The sequence below is a fragment of the Bemisia tabaci genome, chromosome 3, assembly GCF_918797505.1.
Source record: "Bemisia tabaci chromosome 3, PGI_BMITA_v3".
NCBI lineage: Eukaryota > Metazoa > Arthropoda > Insecta > Hemiptera > Aleyrodidae > Bemisia > Bemisia tabaci.
In genome coordinates this window covers 57,909,634-57,935,266 of record NC_092795.1, presented here as the reverse complement: position 1 = coordinate 57,935,266, position 25,633 = coordinate 57,909,634, and the positions used below count along the sequence as shown (strand labels likewise).

Sequence of the window (25,633 nt, the reverse complement as noted above, 5' to 3'; positions counted from 1 at the left end):
ATCGGTTGGTTCCATTTTTTCTCGTCCTTTTTCTCGAATTTTGAGATCGCAATCCTGTTGGTATGGACGCTGCAAAAAATAAATTCCTATCCACGATCCACCCGAGAGTAGTTCAAATTTAGCAGGTCGATAGTGACTATTGAGGGACTGAATTATGTTGGCACTGCGAGCTGATTATTGAAATTGATGGACAAAGTTATAGACTAAGAAGACATAAGGAGTAAGGAGCGATCCTATTGGTTGAAATGGGTGGTCGTTATACACGTAGACTAGGGGAGAAAATGATGGACTAACTATAGGGTCTCTCGTGAGGTACCGTTAGTTACTCTATTTCCTATGTCCTTTGTCCATTGGAACCACTCGCTTCTACCAATAGGATCCCTCCATGTTCTTTTTGTCTTCTTTGTCTATTGCTTTGTCTATCAATTTCAATAATGAGCCCGCTGCCGGCTGGACGAGGTTCTCGTTCGGGAAATCTAAAAGAGACGACGGAAGGAGTGAGGCAGTAGCGGGAGGAGATTTGAGGGAAAAACTTGCTCATTCGAGACACGAAAAGACACGGGTTACTTAGATTTAATGGTCAGTTCGATGAGAGGGAGAAAGGACAAGACGTTGAGTGGATGGCCGCAAAGCCGATTAGAAAGGCGCGATTTGTGCGGGAGAGGCAAGAGGGTGGAGAAAGCCAGGAAGTTGTGCGAAGGAATGGGGAAGGCAAGAAATTAGAGGTGCGCCGGAAAAGGCTGTAAAAGCTGCGGGTTGGCGGTGAGGATGTTATAATTGGCCGATTTATATACGATAAGGCCCCGGCGAGGGAGGGCCGAGGGCTCCGATATCCGGTGATTGACCGACCCCAACATTCTTATTTACCAATTGGTCACCTACATGTTTGTGTCCGATGTTTCCACCCTATTAAGCATCCTCCTTACGTGTTACGTTTACCAACTTGGCAATTCCTTTTTCATCTCCGCGTCCTTTTTATTATTTATTTGCTTGTTTGTAGACTCTTATACAGTCTTCCCTCCGTAAGAAATCCTTACTCCTGTTTTTCATCCCTCAGGATAAATCCTCTTATCCCTCGCCCGCTGCACACGCTTCCCCTTTCCTTCTCCGTCTCCGCCCGGCTTAGCCCCGTCTTCCTTCCTCCGTCTCCTTCTTGTTCAGCCGAGTCCGCGGCCGGGGCCGGAAAAAGGGACACGGGGGAGAAAGTGAGGAGGAAAAATAAGAAGGAAAAAAACCGAATCTTTTCGCTTGCGCTTGCTAAATAAGCTCAACTACTCGCTTCATTTAATATTCCGTTTACTTTTAAATACTAAAATAAATCCACCACTTGAGCTGCTCTACATACATTCATCTGATTTATTTTCATTATCCGAAACGCCTCTACATACTTTTATTTTCCAGGGGCCCGGGCGTTTGCAGAATTTTCCGACTCAATTCCTCCTGCTTTCAATCCGGCTTTCTCCGCTTCTTTCGGTTCCTTTCCTCTCGTTTTCATCCCCGCCTTCCTCCCTCTTTCCTTCCCTTTCATTTTAGGGCGAAACATTAGCGCTCCGGCGAGGCGCGGCTCGGCTTGCTCGGCGAAACAAAGTTCACTCTTCGCATCCATCCAGCTGTAGTAATATAAACATTTTCAATTAATCCGCGAGTCACTCGAATAAATATCGTCTCTCTTCCTTCACGTGGCGATGCAGCGAGAGTCACGAGTAGCTGATTTACGATCAAGCAACATACTTGCCTTTGGGCAATGTAGCTCGTGTTTTTCAGTATTTTCATCGAAATTCATGGGATCACAGGTTGGTCTGGTCCCCGGTTGTAACTGAAATCGCAGCCTGAGCGACGTAGAAAAATACATAAAAAGGAAAGGACCATCAAAATCTGTAAAAGGCACAAGGCAGGTTCTCAGGAAGTCTACAGGTTATAAAAAAACATGATTGGGGACTTTCAGGGGTATTTTTTCAAGAAAATCTGGGAATTTTTTTCCCGAAATAGTGAGAGAAAGGGAGCTAGTTAGAGCGTTAAAAGGCGTATTTTATAAGACTAATTTTACAAGTCATGTTGATGAAAACATCCGAAAAATTAAGCAACACTTCAGTTTTTTAAGCCGGTTATACCGGCCGGAAATGCCGATGTTTCGGACGATTTTTGTCTTTTTTTGGGGACTTGAACAAGAAAGTTGCGGACTTACGGGAATAATGGGGATACCCTTCCAAAATCGGGGACATTGGGGGACCGGCAGACACCCTGGTTCTATGCTTGACACGGAAGGTCTAGGTAATTCTTTCTCTATGAACATATTTGAGCCACTGTTATAAACATTACTGAAGAAGGTGAAATTTTAACAGGGATAACTTACCATGATGCTGCCACTTGGGACATTTCTGGACTTAGCACCGGATAAGGATATTGGCCAGTAGTGAATGGGTACACAGCCGGCCTCGTCAGACCTGAACAAACAAAAAACAGCAGATTTAAAGATCAAGAACTAAAATACAAATTGAACCTTTCACCATGACAGCAACGTTCAGCAAAATTGCAGACCAATCGAAGGATTTAACCCATGCATGCACCCATCACCGCAACTTTATTCACGGCACCTTGATGGTGATATCAAATAGAAACTACTTATTGTTAGTCATTTTTATGATACAATAAGAGCGAAAAAGTCAGTACTACCATCTCACCCAATGCCAATTCCTTCAACCTTCAACGGTAAGGTAAGGAATTTCGAGAGCGAATACAGGTGCGAAGATAGCTAACAGGCGCTAAAAGGACGGTTAAATTTATTTTTAGAATACAATAAATGAAGGAAAACTAATTATTAAAGGGACTTCAGAATCATTAATGCTTCCAGAGGATTCGATTTCTGAGCTCCGGTGGTACGACAAGACAGGGTGTCTACTGAAATTTCATTTGGGATTTTACTGATACTTCAGATGATAATTCTAGATTTTTTGCGCGAGTAAATTGACACTCGTTTGATTTTACAAACCAGAATATGTAATGAATAGGAGAAAATATTCCTCTTTAGCATCTGCTAAACTGCATGTAGTTGAAAAATGCTTGAGGCACTCGGGATCACCTAATCCATTACCGATTTTCCTGATTACATCGACTTTCATGATATTTTTCGGTTTTCAACGACGGTAGACACCCTGTAATAAAGACTCGGGTGACTTGAAAAAAAATATCATAAAAAACCCGAAGAATTTTCCTCATCATCTAATGTTGGAGATCATAAAAAACTTAAGCCTCCGACGGAGAAGGAGGCGATAAGTGCGACAAATACCCCCTGAAAACTCTTAAAAACCCGAGAGATCGTCGGGGAGACATTTTAATTTTCCCCGCGAATTCACCCGAATTTCGAGTAATTTCTTGAGTAACCTTCAGCGGGGAGGGGAGGGCCATCGAACGACGACAATGAGTCGGAGCGCACATCCACGAAAAAAAATCAGGAGTGTTTACCGTGGAAGAAGGAGGGATAATAAGGAGAGAGGTGAGTAGCGCGGAAACGAAGACGGGAGGGGGGCGGGGGCGGGAAGGCTTTCAGCGACGCATAATGAGTGAACAGGAGAAAACAAATGACAACAAAAACAATATACAAGCGCTTTTCCCCAGCTACTTGCAACTGCGCCACTTGCGCCTGCCAAAAGAACTTGCGCGACAGACTTAAATACGACTGCAAACACCACGAGCATGAGCCGGCATGAGGATTCAACCACCGCCGCGCCGCTCCTCATCTTCAAATCGTTGCCAGAGAACAGGAAAATACGAAATATACGCATGAATTCCTGTTTTCACCGAGCGTCGGCGCTCCCATTTCCTGGAACTAGTCCCGAATTCCGGAATTTTTTAGGTTTTTATGATTTTTTTCCCGGAACTTTCGGAATTCCCGTAAAGTTCCGGATCTTTTGAAATTCCCGAAATGTTCCGGATCTTTTGAAATTCCCGAAATGTTCCGGATCTTTTGAAATTCCCGAAATGTTCCGGATCTTTTGAATTCCCGAAATGTTCGGGATCTTTTGAATTCCCGAAATGTTCCGGACCTTTCGAATTTTCCAGAAATTTCTCGGAACTTTTGAAAAAATCCAAAAGGAATCCCGGAACTATTGACGGAAACGGAATGGGAGCATCGCGACTTCCCACGATAGCGAAAACCGAAGGGCAATCAAAATTTCCAACTTAATCTCAACTTCTTGACATTTTCCACTACACCTGGACAGTCTGTGGACTGCTTATGGACACTAATAGACAGATTGAGAGACATAGAAGAAAAACGGAAGATGGAGGGATCCTACTGGTTGAGACTGTTGGTTACGTTTGAAAATTAAATTAACATTGCTTTAAAGCTTCATCTAGAAGGACCGGAGTAGAGCGATTCGCCTTCTGTTACAGTTTAATCAGACAGAGGCTCTAATACAAACGCTTGAACGCAAATTTATCTGCTCTGATGATGTCCATGTAGCATATTCACTGGATTAAGGCGCTATGGGTTTCTCTGGGCGCACATCAAAAGCATTTCAAAGTTTTTTTTATAGCGGCACAGTTTTGGATGATCTCGTCGACAACTTTTTCTTAAAACCTGGGATAAGTTATAAGTAAATAAATAAAATTCTTAGGAATTACTATTTCTTCTTAATTGGCACGTGTGCTCCTCTACATTCGACTTCATAATTTTACAAATGATATCAATTTTTAAACAATTGGCAAGGGTATTTCGCAAGTTTTGGAACTCGAAGATTTACTTTAATTTGCTTCATTTGAATTTTGGCATGGATGGTTGTGGGGATATGTGCGCGAGGGGAGAGATTGGTGCTGATTATTTTTTAGGGGTTGAAACAGGGGGGTTAAAACTCGGGTACAACTGGCAACTCACGAACCTACACGTGGATCCTCGGAGCGAGAGCCGACGGTTTCAGGTGGAGGTAATTGTGAGAGAGCAGCATTGTGCGCTTGGGCCAAGGGCTGTACATGGAGTTCCACGAGAGTGTTACCGGAGGGGTTGGGGGAGGGGGAGGGGAGGGCGTCAAAGAAACTGCTAAGTGTGCAAAGGAAAAAAAAGTCCGGACCAACCATCGAAGTATTCCTCCGAGTATCGCTTCGATTAGTTTCAGGCAAATTTCAGAGCCGACAGCGATACATCGGCTCGATTCTGGAGGCACACTTTCAGCGTGACAAATGCGGAACTTTCACGATTTGTCAACGTCGCCTCGGGTACGCAGGGGGTCGAAGAGCCCCGCCACTCCTTAACTCTTCCGGGAGCTACTCAAACGGGCGAGAGGAAGGGGGTTGCATCGAGTGTCATTGTATTTTTGTTCGAGAATTCCAACTAGCTGTCAAGTGCTCCTAACTCTTAAGTCTCAGCTCCCTCCTGGCCTGCTTTTCACATTGTTCCTGGTCCCTACGCCTCCCTCTCTGCGCTTTTTTCCCTTCTGTCCTCTCTCTCTTTTTTTGAGTTTGTCTTATATTATTAACGGCGTCATCCTATTTCAGTGACACGGTATACTTGTTTCTATTACAATTAGCCTCGTCGTAGCGACGTCGCTATTATGTAAACGGCGTGACTACTTACTTATACTTGGCGTCCTCCTTCAATGTTCCATCCGACGGGTGCCATCTATGCACCCCCCTCCTCCCCCACTTTTAACCCAACAGCGCAGCGCCTCCAAGAGCCTTAGTTTTGGACGCTCATTTTCAAACGTGTCCCCGACCCTTTACCCACAACACCGCCCTTTTCAGCCACCCGCCCGGATCAACGTTGCCAAATTCTTCGAAAAGAAAGGGCTAGGGGAGGGTTACAAAAAAAACAAACAAAAAAAATCAATAAAAAATGTTCTTCGACTTTTTCCTGACAATACGTAAAATGAGGAAATCTTCATATAAACATTTTGAAAGCAGATTTTGCTTATAATTTTCGTTATTTTCATACATTCCCTGATCTTCATTCCGACTTGGTCAAATCTTACTCCATAATATACGGCCGATTAAAGAGACGAGTAACGCATAACGCCTGAAATGCAAAGCGCTTTGGAGTTTGAACTGTGGAGTGGTCGGGGGACGTACCCCCGATTTACATTTTACCGTTTTCTGGCGCTTTTTTTAATCCAGATTAAAAAGGGCACCAGAAAACGAATCTCATATGAAATATTTCGATTTAAAGTGGCCAATGATCGTAGCTTACCAGCGGCGTAGCGTGCTTTGCGATCTATCGATTGATCTGCCATTTAAATCTATGGAAAAGGATCGATTAGCTGGGTGAAACCTGAATAATAGATTCTTCACCAAAGCTTCGAGTGGGGAAATATCGATAATCGATCATTCACGCCTCGGCACTGGAGCTAACATTGAGTTGAGTAAAACGCGACTTGACCGAGGATTTGCCATTTAAAATGGACTACATTTTGCAATAGGAACTATAAATTCTAGCCCGGTTTAAAAACAACGTATATGCCATTAGTTTCCATATGCACATAAGTGTTTTTTCAGAAGAGCCAGAATTTATAGTTACAAATTGGAAAATGCAGTCCAAATGATTATCGGCTGGCCAGAGCAAACCAAGTCCACGGTCTGGTTTGTTTCCCGTTTGAAAAGTCTCTAGGCTGGAGAGATCAGAAATCGCGGCTGAGAAATGTGCGCACTGATTTCCGACGGGAAAATGGTGACGGGTTATCGGCACGTACTTTCTCCATTCTTGACGTGTCGCAAAATTTTGGAACACGATTTCGCAACCATCGCAACCTACAACGATCCCTGGAACGCTCGGAGAGACCTGCCGATTTTTCACTCTTAGCTCCTATTGAAGTTTTTTTCCGCCTCAAAAAATCAGCTGTCAATTGTCTGAAATTGCCTGATTTAGCGCAGGAGCAAGTTGACACTCGTTCCATTTCACAAACCAGGCTATTTAATGAATGGAGAATTTGCAGGTGTCTGAAATTTGACGAATTCAGTGTTCCAATGAACGCTACCAAGTGAGTTGAACACGACGAGGATACCCTTGATTCATAAATTGAACAATTATTGGAGGAGATATGGCAAAATGATCTGATATGCTAAAATACATGCGTTTAAATGGGAAATGCCGCCGGAAAGCTCCACGAGGCGGCGCATTTTCTCAGTTTTAAATTTATTTATATACTATTTCCCATAGCCGAAAAAAATTATAAAAACTACTGCAAAATCAGCTCTGTAGGCACTTTCAGATGAAGCAATAAAAATTTGGCGTGCAAATTCTCCATTGTGTCGAATTTGTCAGCCATGAACTGTATGAGGTTGAAACATGCTTGATGCATTCGGAATTTCCTGAGCCACGGCCGATTTTCCTGATGACATCAAATGTTCTGATATTTCTCGGTTTCTCCCATTTTTGATGACCGTCGAAACCCTCTCTGTCTTCCTACTTCTTAGGTTCCTTCCCGTAATTTCGATCAGAAACGATTCGATCTGCGCACGATCAGTCGGACGGTTCAAAGCAGAGACAAGAGACCCTCCACTGGCCTCCTAGCGACAGGTGGAAGCTTTTATTTTCGGGGTTTCAACAATTCCTTATGGACAATTATTAGGGAGCAACAGTCATCACCCTAGTTTCAACTGTTGACTTACCCACATGGTCAATGATGAGCTTCGGATGACGTCATGGGCCAAATAAGTTTCCCAAACGACGGTCATTTTCGGCTTGTTTGCGAAACGAAACTGCCAACACTTTGTTGAACATCAACCATGTAGGTACGTCAACAGTAGAATGCTTGAAGTCCCGAAAGTAAAAGCTTCCACAACGGCCAAGATACTGGTGGAGGGTCTCTTGTCTCTGGTTCAAAGTGACAAAACGGTCCACGAGACCAAGCTGAAATCACCGTAGCTGCAAACGGCGAGGGCTGAATGGAAGGAGGGGGGGGGGGCGGCACAAACAGATACATTACGGCGTGTGTCACTCGCGGATCCATCCAAGCGGGGCGGGCGAGGGGGCAGACGCGACGTCGAACGCGACTCATCGGCTGATCAAACCAATTACCCCGTCGCGGCGGCGGCGGTGGCAGCGTCGTCGCAACCCCTGAGAACGCATCCGAGCAGCGCCGAGATGCCCCGGGCGACGCCGGGCCGTTAAGCGGCGAATAAAGCCGGGCTGCCCCGGGCGACCCCCCACCCCCTCCCGGCGTCGTAATGAGGGTCGTCAAACTTGGCGGTGGAAACGCGGTAATCATGCGGCTCGTGGACACGAGACACAGGGACGCGGCGCCGTGTTTTTTTAAGGGTTTGTCGCCGCCGGGGGGTCGCCCGCAAGATTTCCTTCGGCCGGGCGCGGGGGTGCTTCACTATGCTGCCGTGCTAAGGAAGAACGCCGTATGAACCTTCAAGCGTTGCCAAATTTACATTTCTAGAACGCGAATTTTCTGGTAAACTTATAAATATTTGTCTTCCAATTTTGCAGATAATTTTATTCACAATTTCACCTAAAGTTCCTTAAAATTTCAAGGAAAAATATTCATAAATTTTCTCAAAAATAAACATTTAATCGAAGGGAATTTGGCAACTCTCGAATGTTCATACGTTGTTCTTCCTTAGCACGGCAGAATGGGACTCCCGCTCGCTCCTCGTCGAAAATTTCCGCCGGGAACAAAATGCTCTGCACGGTGACGCGACCGAGTGTCTCCAACATCCATTCGCGCACCCAATTCCACCAGCCCCTTCATCGAAAGCTTCAAGATTGAAATATACGCTGCCTTGAAGGATAATATCGCGAACCACACTGAAAAAAAAAGTAGCTTGGATCAAGCATGATGATTTTGAATTTGCCGCCAAGAATTTTTTTTTCTTGCTTTAAGCTGACTTTTCTTGATACAAGAAAAATAATGCTTGGGTTAAGCAAGAAAGTAGCTTATATTAACCAGAAAAATTCTTGATTTAAGAATAAATACTTCTTGGCGGCAAATTTAAGATTCTTTTTTTCCAGTGCATGTTCATTTGGACCGCGTTAAGCAGGAAGGGACCGAGCCACATCAGCTATTGCCCAATGTAATTGGGCAATTCATTTCTTTCATAGAAAAAGATCGTGCGGATTTTTTTTGCACATTTTAGTACATTTTCTGCATAGTACAAAGCGAATTCCTTAAATTTTCTCCAAAAAAAATCCGTACAAACGTTCTCCTATAAAAAATTAAAATGCTCGTTGAAAGTTGGCAGTGACTGATGTGCCTTGGTTCCTTTATGTAAAACGCGATCCATTTGGACCGCGTTAAACAGAAAGGAACCAAGCCACATCAGCTATTGCCAAATTTAATCGGGCAATTCGATTTTTTACGAGAGAACGTTTGTGCGGATTCCTTTGAAAATGTTAAGGAATTTACTTTGTATTAGGGAGAAAATTCATAGAAATTTGCACAAAAATCCGAGCAACTGTTCTCATGTAAAAAATTAAATTGCCCGATTAAATTTGGCAATAGCTGATGTGGCTTGGTTCCTTTACGTAAAATGCGATCCATTTCGGTTGCATCACTCTTTCAAGAAGGGCACGGGATCTTGGCGTCGAATGGAGATGATGCAATTGATGCACTCATCACTTCATCTTCTAGTTGCGTGCATCATCCTGCACACAGCGTATTTTTCCCTGAGCACCCCATAAAAGCTCCCCAAAGTTCAAGAATTTTGACGAGTAAAATTAAAACTAGGTGTGGTCTACCGGTACCCTATTATTAAAATCGCTTCCTTTCTCAGTATACCTTTTCCTTGCTTTTTCCTTACTTTACTTACTGAAAAGTCCTTTTTTTTTGACAATTCTAAAAAAAACCCTTGCTTTTTCCTGACAATTTCCTTCCTTCACACGCATTTTTAACTGAGACGGATTAGGAAAGTGGAATGAAAAAGGAATATACCGAAAAACACTAGGAATGGAGCCGAGATTTTGATAGATGAATTATGTTAGGAAATTGCATATCCCCAGAACTGCTTTATAGAGTTCATCTCGAATTACCGTACCTTCCCACGGAAAATCCGTACACTTCCATACCGACCTTCCAAAATTCGTGCTGTTTCCGCGTATCCGTACTTTTTCCGCAGGGTAGACACCCGTAGATATCCTTCTTGGGTGCAGTGGCGTGGCGTGAATTGCGATGTATCGATTGTTGTTCCATTTAAACCTATGGTAAAGAATCGATTATTAAGGTGTTCGCTGCGAATGCCCTGTTTATCGATCCTTTTCCATAGGTTTAAATGGCATAACAATCGATATATCGCAAAACACGCCACGCCACTGCTTGGGTGGAGCATCCCCATTACAAACTTAGGAGTGTCAACGGTGGTGCGCGAAAAAGAGAAGTAAAAACTTTGGAGAGCGATACGAAGACGAAGGGATGAACAAAGCGGAGACAGAGACAGAGGGATAGGGACAGGGACAGAGGACAGGGACATGACTGGATGGAGGCACGAGCGACGCGTGGCACGGGCCGGTGGATCCCTCGGTCGCATGGATCGGCTCGAGAGCGGCTCAGTTCAAAGGGACAAATTAAACAGCACAAAAAAGGGGGTTACAATATTATTACTCGGGCTTTCCTTTGTTGCAGCCTAATCATACTTCTCAACTCAACCCTTTAGCGCTCCGGCTCGCTACCTACCTACTCAATTTCCTCCTTTAAATAAATATTACCTTTCACCCCTTTTTTCTCGACTCGTAATTGAAAATTTAATTCAATCCACTTTCAGCCATTAGTCCAATTTGTTACGCAGCTCTGATGAAGCCCGACCCCAGCCCTGCATCGGACAGACATGTCATCGACTTGGCGTCTCCCCTCGCACCTAGCAGGTATGCGAAATTGAAAGAAAAAGAAGAAGAGAAGTCCGAGTGAGACTATTTGTGTGGTGTTCCCGGCGAGCCTCGCCGAATATTGAGGAGAGGCGCCGGGGTGTCCACTAGAACAGGCTGGCCAAAAATCGGTGCTTTTACAGTGCTTTTTCAGTATATTCCCAAGAAATTCAGTACCTCCTCAACAGAAAAATTCAGTACTATTTCAGTACTTCCATTTATTGGCGAAATGTAAAAAAAAACGAATTTCGCTCGAATTGAGACAAAAATGACACACAAATTAGAAAAATTCCGGACCTTCTTGCGGAATTTCCGCACTTTTTCAGTCCGGACCGCCCTTGAAAGATAGTACTAATGTATTTCCGGACTTTCTGGCAATTCCGGACTTGAAGACACCCCTGTTGACCCTTTCCGAGTTGAGATGAAAGGCTCTGCATAGAGCGCCTTGCAGCGGATAGAGTCCCTTTATACCCAGAGTTAAGACAACTCACTTTTGGTTGAGCTGAAAGTGGCCTAAAAAAAAATCCAATTCTGATTGGTTCTCGCTCATGGAGGCCGAAACGAGTGCACCAAGATGGCGGTACCTCGAATGTGAACAAGAATAATGAAAATATTACCTAATTGTGGTTTATCAAGAGTAAATTGTTATTTCCATCGGTCTAAAATGAAAATAGATTAAGAAATTATTCACAAACCAATCTAATTTTCGTTTTAATTGATCAATTTGTTGATGTTGTTGTTTTTGTGTGACAGACATCGCAGGATTCCTGATCCTTATCCCTCAATATCGTTCGTTTAGGTGCACTCGTCTCGGCCTCCATGGCCAGCCAAGGCCGGCTGCCAGTCAGCTGATAATCGAGTTGTCTTAACTCTGGGTATAAAGGGACTCTAGCAGCGGATATGTCAACCTAAAGACACGGCGGGCGCGAGGCCTAAGGCGGGTTGCGGGGGCTCATCAATAAATTCGAGTCGAAGCGGCTGAAATTCAGGAGCAGCGGTACGGGAGCGCGACGCGGGTCGATTATCGCTGAAACACTCGAAATCATTGAGAAACCGATCCACTCGAGTTACTTACGAGCAAGGCATCCACTCCTGGCTCTCAAATCACTCTACCCCGCCCCCGCAACCCCCCACCCCCACCTGACGCGCTTCCGTCATCAAATTAAACTATCAAGATGAGCTGCACCCGCCAATACCTCGAATGTCATTCACCAAAGATGCCGCATGCCGTCATCTTCGGGCTAACTTCAAAGACGCAATCTCCTCGGTCAAACGTTGCCGCGACGAGTTTCCAGTCCCACCTCACGCAATTCCGGCCTCCAGCGTCAATCTACACCGTCAGTAAACAAATATCCAGGTACCCCCACGAATTTCCCTCAAACAGTGCTTCGAGGCTGTCCGGAACAGGGTGGCAAAATTTCATGGAAAATAAAATCTTGAAATTTCACGTGATTTCAGAAATTTATGAATGATATTGAAAAGTACCCGTTCCTTTTCATAATTCGCGAAATGTAAAAATCGTTACTTTCTTCTATTTTCATGTGTTTGAGTGCAGGTTACATACTCTGGCCCTTGAAAATGTGAAATATTTCACTGAAATTTCCAATCTTTCATTTCTTTCTGACGTTTCATGCTACCTTGGTCCAGAATCGACTTCACATACGAAGAAGGGGGGGGGGGTCTAGAATTACTGTACAACCCCTATAAAGAGGGGCGGGTAGAAAGAGGGGGAGGGATAAGAAAGTTTGAGAAACTGCCTGAGGTCGAATTTTTATACTTCCAATTTATGGCATACAAACTTTACGTACGAGGCTATGTTTCAGCAGGCTTCGATAATCAATAACTAGAATTTAAAGCTCCATGTATGAGAACGCAGTGGATCCCGAAGACGGTAGACGTAGTTTTAGCTGACTACTAGTATGACTTGCCTACTGTATTCCGCGGATACTCTTTCCAGTTTGCCTTCAATATTCTAGGTAGGCAATATGGGCGGCTTGGAAGCATTGATAGTTGCCTGCAGCAGTTTGGCTATTTTCATTCGCGTAGACCATACAAGGCAAATACATTATTATTGTCACCCTGTTTAAAAAGATTCGTGTCTAAATAGACTGATTGGTGTCATAATGTTTGTAGTAAGGATTGATTGAAAAACATGAATTTCCTCCAACAAAAATAAAGAAAAAGCGTTCACGTGGCAAAGCAGCTTTCGGCCTCTTCCATAGAAATATGGAAGTAGCACTCCAAGGCGGCTTGAGCGATACCTCCCCAAGTTTGAGACTCGGGTTGTTGGAGGGGTAACTTCTACTCCTCGACCTGATTCGCGCCTTTTAAGAATAATTGAATCATAACGACATCGTATCATTTTCACAGCTCTTGAAACGGCACCACGCACCGGCACTGCTCTCAATGAGTTTGTCCCCGGCAGCCGGAATCACGAAAAATAATAGAGTTTGAATACGCTATAAAATATGCAAGTTCATACATTGCACGTTTTATGTAGAAAACTGGAGATCGGTTTGCAGATCAGTATTTTTTTTCCTCCTTTTTTTTAAAAAAAAAAATAAATGAATACATTTTTCTGAAATAATGTCCTTTAAAAACTTGAATTTTTTCCCTTTTAAAGCTGGAAAATCGGGTGTCTACTAAAACAAGCTGGCCAAAAATCAGTACTTTTGAAGTACTATCCCAAGAAATTCAGTACCTCCTCACTAGAAAAATTTAGTACTTTTTCAGTACCTCCATTTGACGAAATTCGAAACATTTCAAAAATTTGAATTTCTCGCTCAGAAATAAAATAAATTCCGGACCTCCTTGCGGAATTTCCGCACTTTTTCAGTAGTTCCGGACCGCACTTAAAACATCAGTACTATTTCCGGAAATTCCGGACTTGCAGACACCCTGAAAATAAAAATAAAAAAATACGGCAAAAATGGACAATTTATTGTCGATCAAAGGAGTTTGAAAAATCAGTCAGCTTCGTCAATTGCATGGCCATTTTAAGCTTAAGTTAAGTATTTTAAGTTAAAGAGACTGTGCCTTGTGAAATTTATTCTCTCAGTACGAGTAACACCATCGTTACAGTTCTCCAGCCATTCCGACTGACAAGTTATTTCATCTCTAAGACTATGTCTCAAATTGATCATCATCTTTCGATTAGAAGTAGCATTAATAAACCGGATACTTGTTGGGTAAGTCCGAAGCTGCTGAGTTTCACTGACGATTCAAAAATAACCATTTTCACATAAACTAATTTAATAGTTGAAAAACAGAGATGTCAAGTTTCATTTTTGGAAACATCAAGACATTGATCGAAGTATTTGAAGTTCATTGGAATAATCTTAAAGTGCTCGTTTGAAAAGAAGAGGAAAAAAATTCATGGCCAGAAGTAATTTCAGACCTCACATTGCAAGCTTACCTATTTTTTTAGGCTTTAGAAGCTCCTAAAATTATATATCTTTAAACGGGTTTCCCGTCGAGGTGGAAAAAATGTCACTTTAATATTTTGGCGCACGGAAACCTTCAACCATGATACGTGAAATTACACAGTAAAATAGATTCGAAACTCAAAATCGAGTTCCTGCTCATGATGAAAATGAAAATTTCGCCAAACTTTACAAGTTATGTGATAGAGGATGGACGGAGGCGCAGGGTGTGGGGCTTTCGGGAAAGAAGCGGTTATTCATGCGAGACGGGGGCCAGGCTATTGCTGCGACGCTTCACAGTTTAACGGGCGAAATTTCTGGTATTTCTTCCGACTCGCCTTTTTCGCCAAAACCAAGCTTTGAAAACGCCGGTAACCGATCGGCGAATCGGTGGAATTTCCCGAAGAGAATGTTGATTGATCACCGACTCATACCGACGGGAGCTCCCGAGGGGGCGGTTGAAGGCAGGGGGGAGGGCGGGGGGCGTGGCTGATTTAGGGTTTCGAGACGCGCGGCAGGAACTGGATGAACGGACGGGAGAGAGAAGGAAGGAGCCGAAAGGAGTGGGTAATTGTGCTCATCAACAATTCACGTTATTAAGCGTTATCGGGTTTTTGCAAGGAGACGAGTTATTGTGCGCCAAATGCGGCAGAAGCTCCGGGGATGATGACGGGTCGTGCGGGGGCGGGGGGTGGGGGGGGGGGGTGCGCGGCGGGAGGGCGGGCGGCGGTCGATCTCCGGGCGAGATGAGATGCCGCCGCACGCGATATTGAACTTGGATGCTGGGCGGCAGGGCGGAGGGGCCGGGGCTCGGAAAAGCCGGAAGGGTGGGAACCGGGCGGAAAGGGGTGGAGAGGGCCAGGGCCGGGGAGGATCCCTCCATTTTTGCGGCGAGAGCGCAAGCTCGTCGGGGGTGGGTGGCTCGGCGCTTTGATTCGCCCCGCGCTAGGCGTTCGATATTCGCCAAGCCCGGCCTACCCCCGCCTACCCGCCCAGGCGCCGACTCACGAGCTTTCCCTCCCTCCGCATTCCGGACCCGCCAAAGAGGAAACTCGACTCGAGTTTCCCGCTTCTCCTGTCCATCCTCCTTCTTCCGCGGACCCCGTCTCCTGGAGCTCCATCCACGGGCTGCTCGTTGGAATCGATAGACAAAGCTATAGACAAGCAACACTACGAGAAAAGGCTACGCTCCTAGTCGTTAAAACGGGTGGTTATTAGCAGACTACCGGATTCAGCAAATGAAATTCCTAATTTCCCTGACACATTAGAATATAATTCTCTGACAATTGAATCGTGTTGTGTGAAGACCGCTAATGTCCATTTCTCCAGCTTCCAGTTTTTCAAGTTGATGTCATCGTCAAGAGTTGATACAATCATGACAATGGGTGTCAATACTTGTAGGGATAAGGATAACCCTAAATCGAGTATCAACACCACTATCATGGTCGCATGCAACTCTAAAAAGTATTATTAACCCAAAAAACGCAAGACTTGAAAAATGGACAATAGCGGTTTTCGCACGGCACGATTCAATCGAGGATACGCCATACGGCGAAAAAGACATAATTTGAAATAGTTTCCGGGCAAAATTTGTTATTATAGACGTCAAGTCCATTTCAGAAAGGGTATAAAGGTAAATTAACAATTTTTCCCTGACACTTTCGACATTTTCCCTGAATTTTTAAAATTTCCAGACATTTCCCGGTTTTCCATGACTGCGGCAACCCTGAAGAGGAAAAATGACTGATTACCAGAGAGTCTCTTGTGGGTAGCCGTCAGCTAGTCTAATACTTATCTTTATTGTCTGTAAAAACCACCGTCTTCCACCAATGGGATTGCTCCGTTTTCTCTTTATCTATCAATCTCAACGATCAGTCCGCTGTCTCGAAGAACCGTCGCCATCGATGTGGCGCCTCAACCACGGCAATATCACGACATAAATGAAGAGCATCTGTGAAATACTCTCGCTTAACGATGCTATTTCTAAACCGTCTCGAATCTTATATTTTGTGGAATCAAATTTTACAGGGGTCCTCCGTCAATTGTGAAAAATAATTGCCCTAAGTTTCCCACATTTTTCAGATCGAGTTGAAATGTTTCCTTGACTCTTCCCGCTATGGAATTACAACTTATTTACCCAAAATTGGACCCAGCCTTAATTATTTGGAATGTTCGCGAGGACCGAACGGTCTATTGGTTCCGCACACTCGGTAAAACATAAGAAAATTAAAAGTTTGGACAGTTGAGTCCTCGTATTTTTCGATTAAAGGTCAGTACAAAACATCCACGACTTGTCATCCCCCCCCCCCTTTTAACTTTCAAGGTTTGCTAGCCGTTTCTCCCCCTTGATAATGCTTGTTTTTCCAGACCGCTGGGGGCATTGTTACACGAAAACCCCATTCCCTCCGACTCTCCGACAAACTTTCGCCACACAAATAATTTTAAATTTGAGTTAAGAGCCACTGATTTTCCAGAGTTGGGGGTAAAATAATCTGAAGTAATACCAGATTTATTCTGGTTTCTTTAAAGGAGTAACACAAAAAAGTATGTATATTTTTGAACCAAGCTGTCGGACAACATCTGTCAGAGATGATTGCTACGGGTGGATGAGATCTATATTTTATGCCCGAAGCTCCACTATCACTCAAACCAGGGTTTCAACCACAGATTGGATTTAACGCGACGCGAAGTCAATTGGACGTATTTCTGCCAAACGGAACTATGTGCATTAAGACATGAGCCCTGAGACCCATAGAATCTATGGATAACAGGGCTCACGTCATAATGCACATAGTTCCGTTTGATAGAAATACGTCCAATTAACTTAATGCAGCCTGAGGACTCAGCACTAATCGCTTTTAGAACGATTTGAACATCGTTAAAATTATTTGTACGCGCCGATGGATTCAACGCGATGAGTTAAGAGGAAAATCTGATAAAACTAGAGTAACTGCGAAAGCGATGAAAGAAAGAATTAGAGAAGAAAACTGTAACCACAGAATAAGGACAAAAATTTCAATGAAGCCATACACCAGATATCCAAGTACTGTAGACAGGTAAAAAGTTACTTTCGGGGAGTCACGAATGAGGAACAACACTAATTCTCGTCAGATGACGAACAGATGAGGCTTACATTATTAGAGCATTTGGAAAGGTTACTGAGTTCGTGAGTTCTTCTGTCAAACATTGTCTTGTTTCTCGAATTAATCACGCGTGAGGTTCAGTTGATCATTTGTAAAGATGACTAATGTGCAAATACCCGAAAGTAACTTTCATAATGTGGTAAGTTCTGACTGCGAAGTCTACTGTATTTTATGTCTATTGTGAGCTTCGAAAATACGTGTAAATATTCGATCACGGTGGCGAAAACTAGCGCTTCTCGAAATCTCTATTTGAAGTGGTGAAAAATGAAAAGTCTTTTGAGACACATCATTCGGAAGAAACCGCACGACGGTGAATTATACCGAATTAAGTTCTAAATCGTTGTCTTTGGTAGAGAAACCTTAGAAATCACCACGGAATTGTATCGAGTGACTTGCGTAGGGTAACTTTTAACAAGAGCCTCGAGTCACTGGCTAATTGTCAGCGGTTTCAGAGTAAAACGGTAGTGTTGATTAATTTTGATTTTTATGAAATAGTGATAATATCCATCACCGTAAGAACGAATGAGAAAGAGAAGCAATGTATATGTTGTGAAAGCTCTCAACAGGGTTGCTACAAAGTTAGCGAGTTGGACACGTACATATTTCGTGAAACGCGATTTGTTACATTACATTATATTATGTTAATCTGTAAAGAATCAAAGGGATGTCTAATGAATATGAAATATCATAAGAAAAAGTCGAAAAAATCTAGATAATCGAATGATTATGCAGCAAGTCGTCTGAAGCTTCATTTTGGATTTTCCTGATATTTTAAATGGTGCTCCCTGTTTTTTATTGCGCGATTAAACACTGGTTCGATTTTGAAAACCAGCACGTATAATTTTGTATCTGCGTATAATGAATAGAATCAAATTAGTCATTTTTAGCTTCAAGCACTCGATACTTCCCGATTCATGACCCATTTTCCTGAGGTCATGGAATTTTCTGATATTTTCCGTTTCTCCGGTTTTTAATGAGGCGATACCCGTTGTTTTTATGGGTGATCTTCATAGTTTTTCCCCTTCCTTCTCTCTTCGTTTCTTTTCGGTTATTCAAATTCCGTCGGTGTAGCAACCCTGATTGAAACAGCAGGCAAGCGCACCACCACCTTTGAATTTCGCGTGGCGGCTAACCTGAAGCGGCCACAAGGGCCCCGAATCGTTTCCACTCGCTGCTCGAAAGGCCGGATCCTCGCCAGTACTCACCCTTGGGGTCCAACTGGTATGGGGGAATCCCCATGTGAGCGGGGGGTGGTTGACCAAGGTGCTCCCCGTTCGGACAAAAAAATGGTAACCCTGTGCCCGGATGCGTGGCACCCAGCCCCATTTTGCTAGCCTGAAACAAACGGAAAAACAAGAGATTATTAATCAATCTGCTCAAAGAATACTAAAGTCACGTAGATCACCAGTTACGTGAAATTTCAGAAATTATGGTCAAGGCTTAGATTCCAAAGATCAAGGTTTCTTTCATTTTAGTGCGGGTTGCAAACCTAGCCCCTGAAAGAAATGTTTCGAAAATGTCATTAAGTTCATGAGTTTCACATGCACATGAAATTTCCGAAAATATATCACGAAAATTTCAAATGTTCCACATCCATTTGTTTTTTGCAACCTTGAAGATTTCAAGTCAACGTGAGAGATTGGCTCAAAAACTATGGAAATCACCCGATTATTCCTAGATGAAATGAAATGAGAAAAATTAGTTGTTTTTTCCTCTCGAAAATGACCACTATTACCACAAAAGAAATTGACTTTGCCACAGGAAGAAAACTTAATAAATAAAACAATTATTTTCGTGAAACTGTTTTATATTTTTCCAAGAGAGCTACTATGGACAAAAAAAAAAAAGATAATTAAATATCTGTTCAAATATATGTTATATCAGATCGACGTTTACTAGATGCAGCCATTCTGATAATTATTCTGGGGAAACGTTCTGATGGATGAAAAGTTCGTAAGTTTAGGATCGAATGGTGAAAGACCGTGCAGCGTACACGATGAAGGTTTTGGGCTGCCCGGTGGAGAAGTTTCGGTAGGTTAATTAGATCAAAGGGCATTAAACACATACGCTTGAAAGGTACTTAAAGGCACGAAAATAATTGAATTATCACGCATCGTTTAGCCGACACGAACTGCCAAGTGTCACAAAGTGCGGTGTTTCAGACACGGCTACACCTTCCGGACTATTTTGAGAATAAATAATCATCCTTTCGATGCTACCAACGTATTCCTGACTTCTGTCCTCAACGAGTTATTAGAAGAATCAACGAGGGATTTCTACGACCAAGAGCGACGATGATTCTCAACACGGAATTTTTGGGCAAGAGAGTCACATGCGCGCGTTATAGAATCGTGTATCAATGGTTAGATATACCGCAGATGGTAGATGGTTTACATAACCGCGGAAAATATTGATGAGAAACGTTCGCATACCAAGTTTCTATCAGGGTTACCACAGAATGAAGAAATTGAAATTCCCTGATTTCCCTGTCACATTTTGGTCAAATACCCTGAAAATTGAAGATATGCTAGATGGTTAAAAAGACTAATTTCAAACATACAGTTTTCCCTCAAAATCTATTGTTTGAAACGACAAACCTAGTCTAGAAAGCAAATAAAGGTGACTTGACATTTCAACATTGTCGTCATTTTCCCTGACAATGCTAGGTCTTCCCTGGCTTTTTAAAATTTCCTGACATTTCCCGGTTTTCCCTGACTGTGGCAACCCTGTATCTATGCGTCCAAAAGCTACCCTGTATACTGCCCTTTCAAAAACATGATCAGTGACGTCATCCATCGTCTTTAATTCATACCATGGTTTCATCCTCCTTGATGAAACTCATTGGAACTGATAAAAACAGGGGCTTCCAAGTCACGCGAGACCAAGACAGAAGAAACCGCGCAAGTCCCATGAAGTTGGATGACGTCACCGAGGTTCCACTTGAGGCAACGGTATATATACCTGTTTGGCAAGAGTTAATAAATTGCGAGCGGTCAAGAGGAAGCTTGGGTCAAGCGGCTCCGACTCCATCCAGACGAGAGCTTTCTTCAGGTTTTCGACGGCATCGGCGGCCGTGGGAACGGGGAGAGGAGATTCGGTGTCTTCCGGTTCCTCCTTGATAGAGGGCGCTTCGTTCGCCGAGTCCGAGGACACCCAGAGCGCGACGTCCTTGTCCGTCACCTCCATGCCCAGGTTGTGCGCGAACCACTGGAGTTGGACGAGCAATCGCTGATCTTCGGCCGTGCGCAGCGTCGGCGAGGTGTCCGTCCAGTTCCTCAGAAACGTCTCCGTGCGGATGGTCAGCCACGCGCGGTGCAAGAGGGGGATGGCGTCCCTCAGGGAGAATCGCCGGAGGTGCTCTTGAAGCCACCCGTCGGGCTCCAAGTAGATTTCGTTGAGCATCAGCATCGCGTAATGGAGTTTGAGCTCGGCCGAGACTAAGCACTTGTTCGAGGGTCTGCGCCTGGGAAATGGATAAAACGGTCATTTTCGGAGTTTGGAAGCGTAGATAAGCGACCTGATGTTACAGAGAAGGCTGTGGGTTTGCAGGGTTCCAATGTCGCTTACAGTGGTGGTAGAATCGTTCTGGGTCTACAGTATTCACGGGGAGAAAGGCCAAAAAGTTCTAAAAATTTCACTTCGAGCAGAACATCGGGAAAACAGAGGCAAATGTTGGACTCGAATTGAGGTTTTAGGAATTGTTTGGCCTTGCTTTCCCGCGGGATAATGTGGGCCCAGCACGATTTTGCCACCTTGCTCCGTACACTCCGCGCGACACTGACAGTGTCTCATTTCTTGCGCACTTTCTTACTGCGTTTATTTCGGTTGAAATTGAATAAAGGTCGAGCGTCTAAATGGACTGCATTTTGCAATTTGGACCTATAAATTCCGGCCCGGTTTAAAAACAATGTATACGTCATTAGTTTCCCTATGCACGTAAGTGTTCTTTCAGATGAGCCAGAATTTATAAGTCCAAATTGCAAAATTCAGTCCAAATAATGGAATGATCGTAGCCGACGAGATTCTTACGGCTCGGCATTTACATCCATTAGTGCTCCTTGAGTTTTCATATTTTGCTATATTTATTTTGTTTTCTTCCTATCAAATTTTAACCAAAGGCTTTCAGCTAAGATTTTTCATTTCCTCAGTTTCAAATCGTATAACTTGAATAAACTCATCAAAAAAAGGGGGGATTGTAAAGGTATGGCGAGGGGCTACCTGAGTACAACGAGGCGCAGTTTGTCGTCGGGGGTGCGAGTCTGAACGGGGGCGTCGGTGCAGAGGACGAGGGCGGCGCGGGGGTGGAGGGACAGGGCCGCCGGGAGGAACTCCTTCTGGAGCCACCACCCCAAGAGGTCCGGCGTGAGCGTCCCGACGCCGCCGCCGGCGTAGACGCCCGGCTGGCTCACCATGTTCACGTGCTGGAGACACCGCGGCTTCCACTCCTTCCCGATCGTGAGGATCCTCGTCCGGTGCTGCCCCGTCAGGCTGCTCGCCATCAGGAGCCACACAGACTCCCCCGATCGGAGCGACGCGTCCGGCACGTCCCGGTAATTGAACTCCACACAAAAACCGTGGTAAATCTCGTCGTAGCTGTAGCCGTCCTCGTTGACGAGCCTCGACAGGACCTCGTTTCCATCCACCGCGTTCCTCGCCTCTTCAGGTTCGTCTCTCACGCCGAGCCTCGTCCTCCAGCTGCCGATCCACTCCTCGTCCACGCGCGTCGACTCCAGCTTGAACTTCTTGCTCAGCAACTCGGCGCGACGCACCAGCTCCGCCGCGGGGATGTCGCGCCGTCCCAGCCCCCTGTCTTCCCGCTGTTGCTGGTACTTGGCGTGCCACCGCTCCAGGAGTCGCCCCAGATCGTCACTGCTCCCGCTCACCAATCCTGATTTCTGAGCTTCTTTTCTTTTGGTAGGCCGCCTTTTCGTCGTCTTTTTCTTGCATCGCTTCTTCAGAGCCAAAGTCCGTTTGCTCTTCTTCAGCTTCTTCCGTTGTACTTCAGACTTAGACGCCATTCCAACCCGAACTTTGAAGATGCAATGTACCGAGAAGTCCGGCGGCCGTAAATATTACCGGGAATGCCTATATCGCTCGCACTGTCTTAAAATGTATACAGGTAGATGACCTTTCCGGGCGCATCCTTCAAACTTTGGAAGATTTAAACCCCACACAAGGGCCAAAATGTTGTTTGAACGCTTTCACACATGCGCTGAATCACTGGTAAATACACACATCCACACCAAAGGAAACAGGAGGAAAATAACGGGTTTCCAGTTGGTGAAAAACTGAGTCGCTCATAATATCGAAAGAAGAGCGTGAGTTGAGCGACGGGTGGGGCACTCGATTCGAACATTCGGAAATCAGATTTCACTTCAAGCCGATTACGATCAGCTTACTATTGCGCACAATTCGGGAAAACGCCGGGGCAACTTTACTCAGAAATACCGCGTCGAGAACGAATCCGAGGCGAAATTTAATCCTGACGGGCGATAAGTCTGATTTAACTGAGCATAGATCGAGCGATCGCTGATACGCCCACGCTAAAGGGAATAAGACGAAAAAACCAGCAACTGTCGAGAGCACGAACACATTACGACAGATAAGTCACGATTTGTGAAGGCATGGCTTGCAGCGGAGGATTTAAAAAAATAAATTGAAGTCTCTCTCAACGGAAGGGGTGATTCCGTTTCATACACGTCCATTAGGGATATTTAGGATTCACTCGGAGCATATGGACTTGAAGATTTGGCAGTTCCGTGCAAATATCCATCATGATTTAAGCTAATAACGTTTAGAATTATCGTTGTGAAATAATTACGGATTGATCAACCCAACGGCTTTCAAATTCTTCGAACTTATGAAAATCTACAATTATGTTTGGAATTAAGAGTTTTGCTCAGCGAATCATTGGCCATCGGCGGTCATGACGTCACCAACAATCTAACAAATCTCCATGTTACCGAGTTCTGCAAAAACTGAAGAAAACCAAATTGCAGTGTGGAGAGGGGTATGAGAAGTTAATTTTTCTGTAAATGGGTTTTGCGACGTCACGTCAAAGGTAAACAAATCGATGGGTGTAGCGGAGAAAAATCAATCGGGTCGGTAACACTGACATGCGCAGGATGCGTTTCGCACTCGAGGTTGACCGCACTGCAGAGAATATTTCCTCCGAATTAAAAATTGATGCACATTTCGCGGCACTTGATTTTTACATTTCGCGACACTTTATTTTGCTCCAGCGCAGGACGATGAGCCATTACAGGCGCCATCGGTGTCATGTAAAGCGAGAGCCAAGCGGCACACGAGCGAGACACGGGTGACGTAAGATCGAGGACTGAGCGAGCTGCGAAAAGACAAACGGAGCGGGAGTTATGAAAACTGCCGGTTTTGCGCGAAAATTGAGATGTTGTCTGTTGGGAACTAGAGACACAACTGAAGCCCGACATCAGCATCAACTGAAAACTGAAATCTAAACCAATAGAGTCATGAATAAAGAGGTTTCGCGGGCGACGACTGTGTGCGAGAAGGATACTTTGATTACTTTGATGGTGGAAAGAGAGGAAAAGCTAGTCAAAGTGAAGCCGACTTCAAAGGCAGCGCAAAACCCCGAAACATACAGAAACTAACTGTGTAGCAGGGAAGGGTTCAAAGCGCCAGGCAAAGCGCTTTTCCCTTTGATCTATGCTTGCCTTTCAGAGGAGATAAAAAGAATGCGCGAATGTGTTCTGGCATTTGGTAGCTTAATGAAAAAACAAAAAGCCGGGCGCCCGGCCCGAGCGTGGGAGTAAACAAGGGGAGAGGCGGAAGAGAGAGAATGCAAATATACCGTGTAATTTGCGTATTTAATTTTTATGATTCCCGTAAATTATGGAATCAAAGGCGCCGGCGCCACGTGAATAATCATTTACGAGCGCAGCGACGACAGCCAGGCCCGGGCACTTTTCCTTTTGATCAATAAAGGCCACGCGCAACGGCCTTTACCAACAGTCCTTCCATCATTAGCGCGAAGCCACCGGTTTCTCTCCTTTCCTCCGACTTGGCTAAACTTATCGTGTGTCCCGTTGACAAAATAACACGTCAAAAAATATGGAACCTTTAAGATGAATTATCTTTTAGCTTATACCCTCGTTGCGTTTTCAACGAAACTTATATCATTATTCGTAGGAAAATTAAATTGATAAACTGAAGGCTTCTTTCATAGCCACGGTGCGATTTCACCCTGAACGTTTCGCGGTAATAAAAACCCTTGATCATACTTCGAAAGAATGTGAAGCACATTGGCATTCTCAAATAAGAATTATTAAGCGCCATAAATCAGAAAAATTAATTTGGTGGATCCCTGGTTGTTATCAGTCGTATCCCAGGCGAAATAACGGAACTGCATTTCAACCTTACAAAATTTCCATCGTAATTTGAACTTTTACTGGGAACTCTTGGACATTTTTCCACTGAAAATTTCACGGGTTCCTCTACTGATTTCTCCCGAAATGAACATACTTCTGGCAGAAACTGCTTAGTCGCGTCCCTTGTAAATAATTTAATTTTCCCAGTCTATTTTGCGCCATTGAGAACGATTTACAAGCCTTCCTTTCATAGACGACAAATTACGCCAAAAAATATTTTCACGAACAGCGCCATGGTAAGTTAAAGACGTTTTTGCATTCAGAGATTCAAACGACTTTTTTAGGCCTCCATGCAGGCTTTTGAGACTGTCTCGCACCTGCTTCTCTTCACTTTGAACTTCCTAACTTTTCCTACATACATATCAAGCCGCTACCTCAGCGCACTAGAGCGCTCTGCGACTCCAAATCGCCATCGGAATCTCTAACCTTAAGCCTAACTTTTCCTACGATGCAAAAAAAAAAAAAAAAAAAAAAAACTCCGGCCGTGCAAGCCGTACTTGCGGGCTACATAGACATGCCATCCTTGTTCCGGGTTCAGAGGCCAAAAGTTCTGGGCATACCACCCGGAGCAATTGAAGCTACGGTTCCAGCACCCGGAAATTTCGGCCTCTGAGCCCGGAACGGATGGTATGCCTATGAAGCCCAAAACTTTTTTTTCAGTATAAAGGTAGGAACTTGGCAGCGGATTCTATCAACGTGAGTTTCCTCGTCAACTTTCCCAAATTGGATAATGACAACGTCGGAGAAAGGGGAAGCAGTTTCGAAGCGTCAAAACGCAAGCTCTAATCACGAAAAGGCTAAAATCAAGGAGCTTTGACGCCGATCGGCGAGGATGAAAATAAAACTGAAATATATCAGAAATGCGCGATAAAC

General features: G+C 44.3%; 1 protein-coding gene across 6 annotated transcripts in view; it reads right to left on the bottom strand.

The window, feature by feature from the left end:
• LOC109030753 (uncharacterized) overlaps positions 1–24,354 on the bottom strand; it is a 51,298-nt gene extending 26,944 nt beyond the window's left edge. Inside the window, exons 1-4 of one of the 6 annotated variants that reach the window (XM_019041867.2) lie at positions 21,573–24,354; positions 20,316–20,817; positions 18,488–18,689; positions 2,354–2,444 (exon numbers count right to left, since the gene is read on the bottom strand). In XM_019041867.2, coding sequence (XP_018897412.2) covers positions 2,354–2,444; positions 18,488–18,689; positions 20,316–20,817; positions 21,573–22,372 — 1,595 coding nt within the window. In that variant the 5' untranslated portion in view covers positions 22,373–24,354. The remainder of the gene's footprint in view (positions 1–2,353; positions 2,445–18,487; positions 18,690–20,315; positions 20,818–21,572) is intronic. The other 5 variants (XM_019041868.2, XM_072298888.1, XM_019041866.2 and 2 more) reach the window with 5 other exon arrangements.
• Between the last annotated feature and the right edge of the window lie 1,279 nt (positions 24,355–25,633).